The following is a 15,369-nucleotide window of genomic DNA, read 5'->3' as shown; positions in this document are numbered from 1 at the left end:
TTATTACTTGTTACGATTTGGTGCACTTGCCAATTTCGTCCATTAGGAACAATAAAAATAAATAAAGATAAAGGGTTTAAAGTTTTGCAATTTAATCTGTTTGCAACAGAGCAAAGTTTACCTGTTTTGATTGCAGAATGTTAGCGGCGGTTAGGATTCTTTGAATCCCTTCTACTTATTTGTTGGAATTACTTAAAAGTCAAGTCTTATTCAGCTTTTAATGTTTTATATCTAAGTGATGAGTTCGTGGAGTTTTGCACCTGCTGATCACATAGGTAGGTACATGTTATGGGTTCATTGTTCTGCAGCTATTAGTTGCAACCATTACACCAGAGTTCCTATGGGTTTTAGTGTTTAGGGTTGTCAATCTTGTAGAGAGATACACTTACGCTTGGAGGGTTACATGTAGGTTCTTACTTTCTCAGAGGTATTTGAAACAATTACGGATAATAGGGTTCCTAAATTCAAAGTATCCTAAAGGTTCACTCGCCTATTGAATCTTAGAAGGACATTAACACATTCTCCCTCTCAGTAGTTTTACAAACGGGTAGCCCTATCTCGTATACCTTACCAAGGTGAAAGAAGAATGAAGTTATTAGGTTGATTTAAGTCATGAAGTCACCCGTTTCCTTAACTATTAAACTAGTTACCTCATGATTAAGACATATATTCACCAATAATAGGTATATCACCTCCCTAAGTGCCCTTATATCAGGGTTATGCTTTAGAGGAGACAAATCTTACGCACGATAGTAAAATCAAATAGGATTTGAAAAATAACTGAATAAAGACTTTAAATAAAATAGATAAAAAACTGAATAGAGGTTCATCTTATAACTCTAGCCTAAAAAGATTTTGTTATACATGGTAACTAAATACAAATTACAGAAGAAATAAACATACCTTAGACACTTAGAGTGAGGAGAGAAACTCCTTCCTTGAAGCTCCTAGTGCTTGCCTTCCTGTTGAACCATTTCGTTCTAAATGAGAAACTATGAATGAAAGGCTTGGTATTTATATGAAAAGTTTCCACCTGAAGTTGGGCTAAAAAATCAGGCTTTTCCCACTTAAAAGTAGCAAAAATCAGTTTTGGCCCGACTTTGCTAATGCCCGGGGTGCATAGGCCATCCTTGAGGCGCGTGAGAGTGCAGAAAATGCACCCTCGGGGCACCTGAGGCATGCTTGAGGCGCATGGCCATGTTTGGTGTGCATGGACCATGCTCGCGGGCACATGTCAGTGCAGTATGGTGCGTAAATGCATGTTTCTTTGTCCTTTTAGGTTTTGTTTCCATAGAAGATGTTTTGGGACATTGGAACATAATTTCTCCCTCTGTAATGTCTTTTGAGGCCTCTTGAATCTTCATTCATGATCTTTCAAATGTGTTCACAAGTCTTCAGATGTCTAGCATTGCCGATTTGCGTGATTTCTTCGTGAATTACATCAAACCACCCTAAAATTGTTATGTTTTGGGAAGAATAGAATTACATGTCTCAAATATAGAAAATATTACAAATGTCCCGAAATCGTAAGTAATTGCTCCAATGCTCCATTATTATGAATTAAAAACCTACTGAAATGACTGAAAACATGCTAAAAATAACGTAAGATGACATGTCGTCAACTCCATTAATAGAGGCTTTAGGAATTATAGAACATATTAATATATTTTGGATTTTTTATTTAGTATTGAAAGTCTTGAACAGACATTTATTGATAATAATTTAGAGTTTTGACAGTATCTTCCAGCTCACCTCAATATAGAGGTTTTAAGTGTTCTTCCAGCTCACCTCAATATAGATGTTTTAAGTGTTTAATCAAAATAGAACTTTATTATATTCAGCTCCTTATATTTAATTATTTTTCAAATTCATGCAAAATTTATAAAATATGCTAAATTATAATTTTATTTCATTAAATTATTTTTAGGTTGTACTTTGATCCCATAAATTGTTTTTGTTTCATTTTGCTCCATTAAGTTACAAACACATATTCTCATTAGTTCTTCATTCGAGTACGTTAAATGTTGCTGATGTTGCCTTCTATTGAATTCATGTGAGATTACTATTTACTCTCACATGAAATATGTACATGTATTTTTGAAAATAAAAGAGAGGTGACTCTTGTTTTGAACACTTTAAAGTTATGGACTGATATATGGTGCCAAGGTCACTTATGGGTCGTTGATCGTTTAACTCGTTGTTGTTTCCAATATTCTTTCCACAGTGGATCTTGGATGTATCGGATCCTTGTATCTAATATGGGGTGGCTTTGCTATCCTTTTTTTTTTAAAAAAAAAATTATGAGTTACTGTAGTTTTGTCTGTAGCTAATCTAATATTGTAGATCTGGCTATCTCAAATTAATTTATTTATGAAAATTATTAGTAGAAATATGAAAGATAAAAAATTATTACTTGATAGATAATTTTCTTTTTCTTGTTTTGCCATTTTCGCTCTCTATAACAACTACACAAAACTTTGTCAACAACAAAAATTGTCAAGACAAAATTCAAAAAAATATATTTTATTTTTTTCTATATTTTTGGCCCCCTCATATAATTTCGGCTAGCTTCGCCACTACTTGTTCCGAAGTCTTTCTATTGTTGAATTCAAGAGGCATGTTATGTTGGTAATAATGGTGCTGAAAGAGTAGTATTTAAGAGAATGTTGAGTTCAAATGTATGTTTATTTTCACATTCCACGTTGACAATGCATGTATGAGTTAGATGTTGCATATATATGCGAGATAACTCATAGTTTCAACGACTAAAGTTTTTGGTAAAGGTGTGTCAGAAAAAAGTCTTTGGTAAAGATATAATGTCAAGTCTTATGAGTTCTTAATCGATTAGTCTGTTGTTACTCCCAATGCTTCCAAACAATAATTAACCACTTTCTGTTTGGAACCTCTTAAACAAAAAATTCAGATTTTGGACAACGAATTATATTTATAAAACAATATTGGGAAATTTATGTTTCATAAGAAACAATAAACATTCGATGCAAACACAAACAATAAACATTACAAATTTGACTTATTGAATTTGTAAATAACTTATTTGCAACAACTACAAATTAAAATTAAGGATAAACTTCTATAAGAGACTTGAAGCCACATATTGGAGTAATCTTGTAACTGCTGAAGCCTGCGTCATATATGAGTTTCTTCCATTCTTTTTTTTCTCTTTCTTTTCCATTATGCAGAGTCATCATTACCATGTCAAAGTGCAATTGCAACTCGGTTAACTCACGATCATCACTTGCTTCATCAATTGATATGTCTATGATTATTATCTTTCCTTTTTTCCCTTTTCCTGCAATTGCAACTCGGTTAACTCACGATCATCACTTGTTCATTAAATAGATTAATGAAATTCAAGTTTTAAATCTAACTTTTATTACTCCCTTCTTTAGAAAATGTCGTACATAACCTATATTAGTCCGACACAGAGTTGTTATGAGAAGTTTCATATGAGTTTTATTTGTTGGTTTCATTAAATCATAAGTAGGCACCACATAGTTGTTTGTTTCTTTATATTTAATTTCGACAAAGAAGAAGGGGGGATTTAAAGGATTTCCTAATCATCGTTAATAATCTTAATCATAAACAAAATCTTACATTGGACAAGACAATTCAACCCTGCAATTCTATTCAATTTTATTTTACTTTCACCCTTTGAAATAAGTTTTACTAATTACTAAGTTGAACGACAATCCATGTGGAGAACGATAAACTCACTACATTATTACTTGTTACGATTTGGTGCACTTGCCAATTTCGTCCATTAGGAACAATAAAAATAAATAAAGATAAAGGGTTTAAAGTTTTGCAATTTAATCTGTTTGCAACAGAGCAAAGTTTACCTGTTTTGATTGCAGAATGTTAGCGGCCGTTAGGATTCTTTGAATCCCTTCTACTTATTTGTTGGAATTACTTAAAAGTCAAGTCTTATTCAGCTTTTAATGTTTTATATCTAAGTGATGAGTTCGTGGAGTTTTGCACCTGCTGATCACATAGGTAGGTACATGTTATGGGTTCATTGTTCTGCAGCTATTAGTTGCAACCATTACACCAGAGTTCCTACGGGTTTTAGTGTTTAGGGTTGTCAATCTTGTAGAGAGATACACTTACGCTTGGAGGGTTACATGTAGGTTCTTACTTTCTCAGAGGTATTTGAAACAATTACGGATAATAGGGTTCCTAAATTCAAAGTATCCTAAAGGTTCACTCGCCTATTGAATCTTAGAAGGACATTAACACATTCTCCCTCTCAGTAGTTTTACAAACGGGTAGCCCTATCTCGTATACCTTACCAAGGTGAAAGAGGAATGAAGTTATTAGGTTGATTTAAGTCATGAAGTCACCCGTTTCCTTAACTATTAAACTAGTTACCTCATGATTAAGACATATATTCACCAATAATAGGTATATCACCTCCCTAAGTGCCCTTATATCAGGGTTATGCTTTAGAGGAGACAAATCTTACGCACGATAGTAAAATCAAATAGGATTCGAAAAATAACTGAATAAAGACTTTAAATAAAATAGATAAAAAAACTGAATAGAGGTTCATCTTATAACTCTAGCCTAAAAAGATTTTGTTATACATGGTAACTAAATACAAATTACAGAAGAAATAAACATACCTTAGACACTTAGAGTGAGGAGAGAAACTCCTTCCTTGAAGCTCCTAGTGCTTGCCTTCCTGTTGAACCATTTCGTTCTAAATGAGAAACTATGAATGAAAGGCTTGGTATTTATATGAAAAGTTTCCACCTGAAGTTGGGCTAAAAAATCAGGCTTTTTCCACTTAAAAGTAGCAAAAATCAGTTTTGGCCCGACTTTGCTAATGCCCGGGGTGCATAGGCCATCCTTGAGGCGCGTGAGAGTGCAGAAAATGCACCCTCGGGGCACCTGAGGCATGCTTGAGGCGCATGGCCATGTTTGGTGCGCATGGACCATGCTCGCGGGCACATGTCAGTGCAGTATGGTGCGTAAATGCAGGTTTCTTTGTCCTTTTAGGTTTTGTTTCCATAGAAGATGTTTTGGGACATTGGAACATAATTTCTCCCTCTGTAATGTCTTTTGAGGCCTCTTGAATCTTCATTCATGATCTTTCAAATGTGTTCACAAGTCTTCAGATGTCTAGCATTGCCGATTTGCGTGTTTTCTTCGTGAATTACATCAAACCACCCTAAAATTGTTATGTTTTGGGAAGAATAGAATTACATGTCTCAAATATAGAAAATATTACAAATGTCCCAAAATCGTAAGTAATTGCTCCAATGCTCCATTATTATGAATTAAAAACCTACTGAAATGACTGAAAACATGCTAAAAATAACGTAAGATGACATGTCGTCAACTCCATTAATAGAGGCTTTAGGAATTATAGAACATATTAATATATTTTGGATTTTTTATTTAGTATTGAAAGTCTTGAACATACATTTATTGATAATAATTTAGAGTTTTGACAGTATCTTCCAGCTCACCTCAATATAGATGTTTTAAGTGTTCTTCCAGCTCACCTCAATATAGATGTTTTAAGTGTTTAATCAAAATAGAACTTTATTATATTCAGCTCCTTATATTTAATTATTTTTCAAATTCATGCAAAATTTATAAAATATGCTAAATTATAATTTTATTTCATTAAATTATTTTTAGGTTGTACTTTGATCCCATAAATTGTTTTTGTTTCATTTTGCTCCATTAAGTTACAAACACATATTCTCATTAGTTCTTCATTCGAGTACGTTAAATGTTGCTGATGTTGCCTTCTATTGAATTCATGTGAGATTACTATTTACTCTCACATGAAATATGTACATGTATTTTTGAAAATAAAAGAGAGGTGACTCTTGTTTTGAACACTTTAAAGTTATGGACTGATATATGGTGCCAAGGTCACTTATGGGTCGTTGATCGTTTAACTCGTTGTTGTTTCCAATATTCTTTCCACAGTGGATCTTGGATGTATCGGATCCTTGTATCTAATATGGGGTGGCTTTGCTATCCTTTTTTTTTTTTAAAAAAAAATTATGAGTTACTGTAGTTTTGTCTGTAGCTAATCTAATATTGTAGATCTGGCTATCTCAAATTAATTTATTTATGAAAATTATTAGTAGAAATATGAAAGATAAAAAATTATTACTTGATAGATAATTTTCTTTTTCTTGTTTTGCCATTTTCGCTCTCTATAACAACTACACAAAACTTTGTCAACAACAAAAATTGTCAAGACAAAATTCAAAAAAATATATTTTATTTTTTTCTATATTTTTGGCCCCCTCATATAATTTCGGCTAGCTTCGCCACTACTTGTTCCGAAGTCTTTCTATTGTTGAATTCAAGAGGCATGTTATGTTGGTAATAATGGTGCTGAAAGAGTAGTATTTAAGAGAATGTTGAGTTCAAATGTATGTTTATTTTCACATTCCACGTTGACAATGCATGTATGAGTTAGATGTTGCATATATATGCGAGATAACTCATAGTTTCAACGACTAAAGTTTTTGGTAAAGGTGTGTCAGAAAAAAGTCTTTGGTAAAGATATAATGTCAAGTCTTATGAGTTCTTAATCGATTAGTCTATTGTTACTCCCAATGCTTCCAAACAATAATTAACCACTTTCTGTTTGGAACCTCTTAAACAAACAATTCAGATTTTGGACAACGAATTATATTTATAAAACAATATTGGGAAATTTATGTTTCATAAGAAACAATAAACATTCGATGCAAACACAAACAATAAACATTACAAATTTGGCTTATTGAATTTGTAAATAACTTATTTGCAACAACTACAAATTAAAATTAAGGATAAACTTCTATAAGAGACTTGAAGCCACATATTGGAGTAATCTTGTAACTGCTGAAGCCTGCGTCATATATGAGTTTCTTCCATTCTTTTTTTTCTCTTTCTTTTCCATTATGCAGAGTCATCATTACCATGTCAAAGTGCAATTGCAACTCGGTTAACTCACGATCATCACTTGCTTCATCAATTGATATGTCTATGATTATTATCTTTCCTTTTTTCCCTTTTCCTGAAATAGCTTCTTTGCTGTTCTTCAATATCTTTAAGGAGAGCTCATCATCCCAATCATGCAGAACCCACTTTGAAAAACATTTGAGATTTTAGTTCAATGTTACAAAACGAGATAGAACAATAAATTAACATAATACTATTTTACAAAAATGTTTCTTTCAAAATCGAAATATCTATTAAATAGAGATGATCTTAACTCAAAATGTTATCATAGATTTATATCCTGATCAGGAACGGATCCACTCACATGAGATTGGAGGCACATACATAGAGAGATACAGTAGAAACGCTTTAAATTAATACTCGGTAAATTAATAAACTCTCTAAAATAATAAATTTGTCCGGTCCCGACTTGGGCCAATGTAAAAAATTGAAAAACTCGATAAAATAATAAGATAATAATTTTTCGGGAGATCCCTTTATAATTTTCGGTCCCAAGAAAATCATAAATTAATAATTCATAGAAACTGAAAAAAATATATTACTAATTTGCTGTACTTCAAAAGTCATTATTGATTTCCAATACATATGAACACACTAGTTACTAATTTACATTGAGTTCCAAGGTTCGCTGCAACGTAATTCTAAGAGGCATAGACTAATTTGCCTTTTTGTTTGGTATGTACAGTATAATTACTTAAAAACTCTTTAAATTAATAATTATTAATTTATCGATAAATTAATAACTCTCTAAATTAATAAATTTCTTCGTTCCTGACATTATTAATTTATAGAGTTTTAACTGTATGTTTTTGATAGTGTTAAACATAAGCAAACTTCTACAATACTTTTTTTAAATATAAAGAGACATTAATTTTAATCTCTAGATGGTAAGAAATCTTTATTTTTTTTTAAATTTAATAGTGTAGTGTTTAAAATCTCAAGTATTTTCTCAATGATAATGATGTTATTATTTTTTAGGGAAAAAAACCGATGTTATTATTTTATCTCTTACACATTGCTAAAAAATTATGTATAAATATTTATTATATGATATCTTGCACCCACAAGTAAAAATTTATGGATCGGTCACTAATCCTGATTATGAAAATGAAATCATGGACAAAATAAAATGGAATCAATGGTAAAAATTGATAAACATAAACGTACCTTGAGTAAAACAGCATCTGCAGGAGGGATAGATTTGAACATATCTCCACCAACAAAGTTCAAATTTTGAGTTCCAGATAAGTTAGCCACAACCTGTGGTTGATCTAAAACTGTGCATTTGATGTGAGGAAATTCTTCATGAATGAGTTTTGACACAACTCCAGTTCCACCTGCCACATCAACCAAAGATTCCAAACCCTCAAACACATGGCTGCAATCCTTGAGAGCAAGCTTGAACATTTGTGAATCAGCTGCCATGGCCCCTTGAAACAAACTAAGTTTATCAGATTCAGAATCTTTGTTAAGAAAGTTAAAAAAGGTCTCCCCCATTGCACTTTCATAAAGTGCAAGATCCTTCTCCTCAGAGAACCATTTCTTAGAGGAGTGCCACATATCCAGAGAACATGGATGAAGCACTCCACTAACAAGTGGTGCAAAACAGGTTGATTCACCACTGATGAGAAGCTTTGAAGGAGGTGTGAGAGCATAAGCTGTTTCTTCTTCTTCCCCTTCTTTGCCTTTCACCGTTGTTTTTGCGAAGAAACCATCATGTGTTAGCAAGCGCAAGAACCTATATAGGACACTAACTTTAGAAGGATGAAGTTTCAAAGATGAGGCTAATTCAGGAACAGTCATAGGCTTTCCATGTTTGTGGATTGCATCTACTATGCCTAGTTCCACAGCTGATTTGAGTGCCATGGAACTTATAAAGCTGTATACATGTTTGTATAAATGGATTTGAGCATGATACAGCTGAGTTTCTTCACTGCCATTGTTCTTGAAATCCATTTCTTGTTATGAATTAAAACTTTGGTGATGTCTTTTGTGTGTGCTGTATTTTTTTAGAGGAATATAATGTATATGAATTATACAGACAAGGTTGTAACTTATATATAGATTTCAAAATCCAAGACTCCGAAATCATTTGTTCTTGGGCATTATTAACACGAGGTGAACTCTTGAAGCATTATTACTTGAAAAAACTGTAGAGGCATTAGGCACATGCCCTTACTATATTTGATCTTTTTTGAATGTATGCAAAGTTTGACCATTGAAAATGTGAAACCGACAAACTATTATAAACCTGTAATATTGTATGTCATGTGATCAACGGAGTGCAAATATTTAATTCAATTTGTTGTACTTTCAAAAAAAGATTAAACTATTAAGATCCCCTAACAAATGGTTTAAACAATTAAGCTACACTGATTTTGAGTTCTACAACAGGCCACCAACTCAAGACATGCAGACGGGCACGACGCTTCCTCGAGGGTGCTCACGCAGAGCAATTCAGGCTCATTACAACATGGGACGAGGTCCCAAAACGACTTCACATCTACGATCTTATTATACAACGGAAACCCTTGGCCTCATATGTCTATATATAAGCGTGGCAACGCCGAGCAACGACGCGGTCCCAGAATGAACGCATATCAAAACGAACTCATATTTACAATGTTCTCGATATATCATGTTTGTCAGCACAACATATTCGTGTGGATCGATATGTTTGTCTCATTGCTGAGATCGCCTGAAGATATTCTCAACAGATTGATTCTGCCATAACTAGAAGATTATATTTAGGTAGCAACATTATTATATACTGTCTTTATTTTGTTGGAATTTAAGTTTAATTCTTGTTAGTTTGCGCAAGATGTTGGCATTGAAGTGTCTTATACTGAATGTAAAGATTTGCAAGCCTCTTTGAAAAGTCAAAATAATGGATAAAACATATGTTGTATTCTACCTAATGGTCGTACAAATTCTTTCAACAGATTCCTTCGTGTATAAGATGGGTAGGACATAAGGGAATGCACCTCTAAGATATTGTTTTGTATTTGACCATGCTCCTCTGTCAATTGAAACTTGTCAGTTGACAGGGCAGTAAGATTAAGTTCAAAACAACCTCTTCGAATGCATTCATGTTTGTCACTACTCATCTTATATGAGGGAATTTGATGGGAAAATTTGTACAACTCAATAGGTAGAATGCAACATGTGTTCCATTCATTCTTTTGAGCTTTCAAAGGGCGCTGTAAATCTTTACACTAAGTATAAGACATTTCAATGCCGACATTTTCCGCAAACTTTCAACAATTTAATTTAAATCCAACATCATGATGATACCACATATATTTAGGGAGAATGTAATGTAAAGTAGATGAAATTAAAACTAAATAAAATTTTGTATTTTTTGTATTAATTTTGCGTACTTGTGCAACTTTATTCGAATTTATTCATTACACAACTTTATTTGAATTCACGCTGGATTTAATTAGTCTTCAAAGACATTATTTTTTTTAGATGCCAAAATCACAAAATAAATGCAAATATAAACAAAAATCTCATTTTATTATTACATCGATACATTTACAATAAGGTATGTTTCTTGTCTAGGGAATCAGGATTGGGGTAAAACTACATCTGCTTCAAAAGAAGATGGAGGTGTTGGGGTAAAGTAAAATCTGCGGGGTAAAGCTTGGAGAAATAAATGGTGGGGTGTTTTATCTTGGTTTTCGGGTGTCAAACATTGATTACGTTTGAACCTTTTTAACCGGTGATATCTCATTTTTTCTTGGGAAGGGAAAAAGTAAGCAAAACCCTTGAGAATCGAGGTCCGGGAGTTGTTTTCGCTACGGGAAGGTGTTAGGCACCCATAACGACTATAGTATCCTATAGGAACCGTCTTTAATTTCTACGCGCGCGCTTTATTTTTAAATGCTATTTGAAAGTGTTTATTTGAACCTAAGAGTATTCTAAGTGAAGAATTGGAGGGAGAGGAATGTGTTTGAATTTTTATTTTAGTTGAATTGAAGGAATTTTGTTCCTTGCCTACGTACCCGTTTAAGGGATCAAATCCACCGTAGTTCGCTTCCAAAAAATGTTTTTGTTTTTGTTGGTTGATTTTAAGTTTGAAAATGGGACTTTGAAGAATAAGAGAGAGAGGCCTCAAGGGCATAAGATTTGGAAAATGTGAGGTGGAATTAGTTATTTGCAAAAACAAGTCAAAGTTGGAATTAGTTTCATTGATGCTTTTATTAAGAAAATAAAGAGAAAAATTCACTTGGAATGTGTTCCAAGAGTTTATTTGAAAGAAAAATTTGAGTGAGATGGTTCAAGTTTTTTTCTTGTTTGGAAAATTGAAATTTTTCTAAGTGTAAAACCTAAGCATACATCTAAACATGCAATTACCTAACCATACATCTAAACATGCATATCCTAGCCATACATCTAAAGTGAGGTGTGTGCATGTGTCGGTGCTTGTGTCGGTGTACATTATTAGAGTCCATTGTCCATATTACATCATTGGCCTAGATACATTCTATGGTCTTGCAAGAATTTAAAGGCATAGGAAAATATTACAAAAGCTCCTAAGTCTTTACATTCTAAATTTTGGTGAGAATTAAATTGCAAGAAAAATAGAGATGAATATGATGTGGGATGCTATGGAAATGAGACATGAAACAAGAAAGGTTAGTAGCACATATGAAATAGAAGCTAGTATCAAAATGCATAATAAGCTATTGTAACTTGCAAGGGAAGTAAACTAACAATCTTAGCAAAAAAGTGACAAAAGGCTTGAAATTCAATATAATCCTAAAGCAAACTCAAGACCTAGATTCTCACAACATTAAGACATTTCAAGTGATTCATTCCAAGGGAACAAATATGAGAACCAAGGGAAATTATCATGCCAAAAATTATAAGATTTTCAAGCTCTTTATGCACTTTTATTTCACAAAAGATTTTCACATTATTTACCAAACACAAGGTCCTCAAGAACTACACCAAAACAGCAAGCAAACACCACATTAAGAGGCGAATTTATTCCACAAAATTATACGTCTAAATGTCACAACTTTATACCAAAATTTCGAGGTCAACATCACATTAAAACTTCACAAAATTCTTCAAAAAAGTGGACTAAAAGCAAGACAAAAACACACATACTCTTGGAGTGAATTTTGGCATGAAACCACATCCCAAAAGATAGGTTTACAGGGCCAAGATTGCTACAAGAAAAAGTTTGCAAAGACCTAGAAAATTTTTTAAACAAAAGTGCACCTAAAAATTAACACAATGCATTAACGAGAACACAACACATTTCCACATATTTTGATCAAGATTTATCATGCAAAAGCTTCTAATAGTCATCAAGAATTCACAATAGTAACAAGAAAAACAAACGTGCATTTTTTGGAGTCCTTTATCATTAAAATTACATGCGTGGAGGGTGTAAACAGTGAAAATCATCAAAAGCAGCAGATACAGGGGGTGTACATAGCAGTAAGACATACATACATGGAAAGCATGGGCCTAAGAACATAGATGGATCGGGTCAGGAAAAGTGTGGGTCGAACCAATTGAGGGAGTGTATATAAACCAAAAAAACCGGTCCAAAGCTCACTTTAAACCTCTCCTTCTCTTTCTACTCTCACGCACTCTCTCATTTCATCCTCATCCTCACCGGAAAACGCATGACACCGCCGGAAAATTCATGAACTCACCGGAAACGTCATCTTCTCCGGCGAGAAGTGCAGATTCCGGTGAGTCTCAAAATACTCCAACTTACACGAAAATTACGGTTTCGTAATCGAATTTCACTCCTCTACTCGAATTCGAGCATGTTTTTCAAGATTAAAGCAAGAACGACCTAAATCTGACACACACAGCTTCGTAAACAAGTCAAAAACGAAATCAAGAACACATGGAAGAGTGAGGATGCGGTATTTACCTTGTTCACCGTCTCAATGTTGAACTTCCTTGCGGCAGTTTTGCTGATTCATTCCAGAACAATGTGATTCGGTTTCAAAAGCTTCGATCTGTTTCCAATGGCTTCGATCTATTCGCAAGCTTCTCCGTCAATCTGGACATATACAAACTCGAATTGGCTTTATCTTGGTGATTCAATTCCTTGATCCCATCGTTTCTTGTTGTCTACCGTTTGAATCGAGCAAAAAAATGCGATTTGTTTGTCACGATTGGTGTGAATTGCCACCGTGAATCTGTGTAGTTTGGATTCGAAAATGGATTATGCGAAATTGGAGTTTGGGTGATGTTGGATTTTGTTAAGAATTGCTGGAATTTTTGGGTTGAATTTGAGGGGCTGATGGTGGAGGAATGTGGTGGTTATGGGATTTGGATGATGAAGATGATGGTGGTTTGTGGTGGTGGAAGTTGGTTAGGGATGAGAGAGAAGGTGGTTAGAGTTTGTTAGGGTGGTGGAAGGGAGGTTGTTATGGTGGTGAAAGAAATGGTCACGTGAGAGAAGAAAAGAGGGAAGAAAGAAAATTTATTTTGTGACTTTTTGTGAATTTTTGTGGAAAAATGATTGAATGAAAATTTTGTTGACTCTTTGACCAATTTATAGGCTAGCTCATTGGCCTTGGACCAATAGGATAGAGACATGTGGCACTTGGACTCTAACAAACTTTTGTGGACTAATAGCATTTGGACACGTGGCACTTGGGCTTAACACACTTAAAAAGGATTAAATTGTAAATAATAAAAGTACAAGAACAAATATGAAAATTAAAACTAAAATTGGATTGAAAAAGTAAATTGAAAATTAACGTAAAGCGAGACGATTAAAAACAACAAAGCAGATTAATCAGAAATATTATGTGAAATGACCAAAACGCCCCTAGGCACTAAAATGACTCGAAACGACTCAAATGCAATTTTAAAATGATTTTTTAACGAGGGATTAAAGCAAGAGTTTATACAAGCGAATTAAAAGACTCAGAGACAATTTTTAGAATTTAAACAAGGTTTTAACACATGAAAAGACTAAAATGCCCCTAGGGGCAAAACTGACTCAAAATGACTTCAAACGCAATTTTTTAAAATGGATTTTGACATGGAATTGCAATAGAAACTTATCCAGACTATTTGAAAGGACTCAAACAATTTTTCAAAGATTAAAAGAAATTTTAACATGAGAAATGACTAAAATGCCCCTAGGGGCTAAACTGACTAGAAAATGACTCAACTGATATTTTTTGAAATGAATTTTGACATGAGATTGAAACAAGGACTTATACAAACCAATTTAAAAGACTCAAACAATTTTCAGGGATTAAAATGAGTTGAATGCAGGAAATGACTAAAATACCCTTTCATGTAAATTTTGCAAATAATGTTGAAATAAAATGCAAAGAAATATGCAATTGATCAGAGACAGTTCAAATGACTTATAATGCAAGAAAAGAAGAATTGAATAAGTATTTTTAGGTCCAAAATTAGGGTATAACAGCTGCCCCTATTTAAGTTTCTTTGTCCGGAGAGTCAAGAGACGAAGTCTTTGATTTGACGGGACGAAGATACTTAAATATTAACATTTGCACTGTTTTTGGACATAAAAATACGCTTTTAGATTTTAAAAACATGAATGCCATGCAACATTTTGATTATGAATGCAAGACAAGCAACTGGAGTATAACAGAGCATGTCATAGCACTGGGGATTTAGGTAGACGTTGACAGGGTAGACAAACCAGGGGACAAAAGATAGGTACAAGCTGTTCTTTGGATCGAACCTGCCACTTGACCGAGAGATACAAACAAGAGATGGGTACAAGCTGTTCTTTTGATCGAACCTGCCACTTGACCAAGGAAATACAAACAAAAGATAGGTACAAGCTGTTCTTTGGATCGAACCTGCCACTTGACCAAGAAATACAAACAAGAGATGGATACAAGCTGTTCTTTGGATCGAACTTGCCGCTTGATTGAAAACATAACCATGTAGGCAGATACAAGCTGTTCTTTGGATCGAACTTGCCACTTGATCGGAGATATAGACAAAGGGTAGATACAAGCTGTTCTTTGGATCGAACCTGCCACTTGATCAATACCACAACATGTAAGTAGGTGCAAACTGTTCTTTGGATCGAACTTGCCGTTTGACTGATAACAAAACATAAGTAAAGGGTACAAACTGTTCTTTGGATCGAACTTGCCGTTTGACCGGAAACATAGACATATAAGCAGGTACAAGCTGTTCTTTGGATCGAACTCGCCACTTGACCGATAACAAGATACAAATTGGAAGTTGGATTTAGAAAGATTCAAATTGAGAGTAAGTTGACATAGATTTGATTTGAAAATAGACATGACCATTTTTGTTGGCCCAAAAGCAAATTGAGAGTGAATTGACATTGATTGGAATTGAATTGAAAGTTGACATTGAAAGGGGAATTGAAAA

At 33.7% G+C, this 15,369-nt stretch overlaps 1 protein-coding gene across 1 annotated transcript; it reads right to left on the bottom strand.

Moving 5' to 3' along the window:
- Positions 1-6,698: 6,698 nt before the first annotated feature.
- Positions 6,699-9,077, bottom strand: LOC146927658 (isoflavone 4'-O-methyltransferase-like). Its single transcript, XM_085700917.1, has 2 exons — positions 8,164-9,077; positions 6,699-7,121 (listed from the first exon to the last, which is right to left on the bottom strand). Exons 1-2 carry the CDS (start codon positions 8,950-8,952, stop codon positions 6,819-6,821), a joined length of 1,092 nt encoding a protein of 363 aa, XP_085557043.1. The 5' UTR covers positions 8,953-9,077; the 3' UTR covers positions 6,699-6,818.
- Between the last annotated feature and the right edge of the window lie 6,292 nt (positions 9,078-15,369).

Source organism: Medicago sativa, chromosome 4, assembly GCF_051527215.1.
Source record: "Medicago sativa cultivar Bolivia chromosome 4, Bolivia_mono, whole genome shotgun sequence".
NCBI classification, from domain to species: domain Eukaryota; kingdom Viridiplantae; phylum Streptophyta; class Magnoliopsida; order Fabales; family Fabaceae; genus Medicago; species Medicago sativa.
The sequence above is the reverse complement of the archived record's forward strand: the minus strand, read 5'-3'. Positions and strand labels throughout refer to the sequence as shown.

Coding starts and splice junctions, on each gene's coding strand:
- LOC146927658 (XM_085700917.1), bottom strand. CDS start 8,952: ATGGATTTCAAGAACAATGGCAGTGAAGAAACTCAGCTGTATCATGCT. Junction 7,122..8,163: donor CAGATGCTGTTTTACTCAAG/GTACGTTTATGT, acceptor TGTTTTTCAAAG/TGGGTTCTGCATGATTGGGA.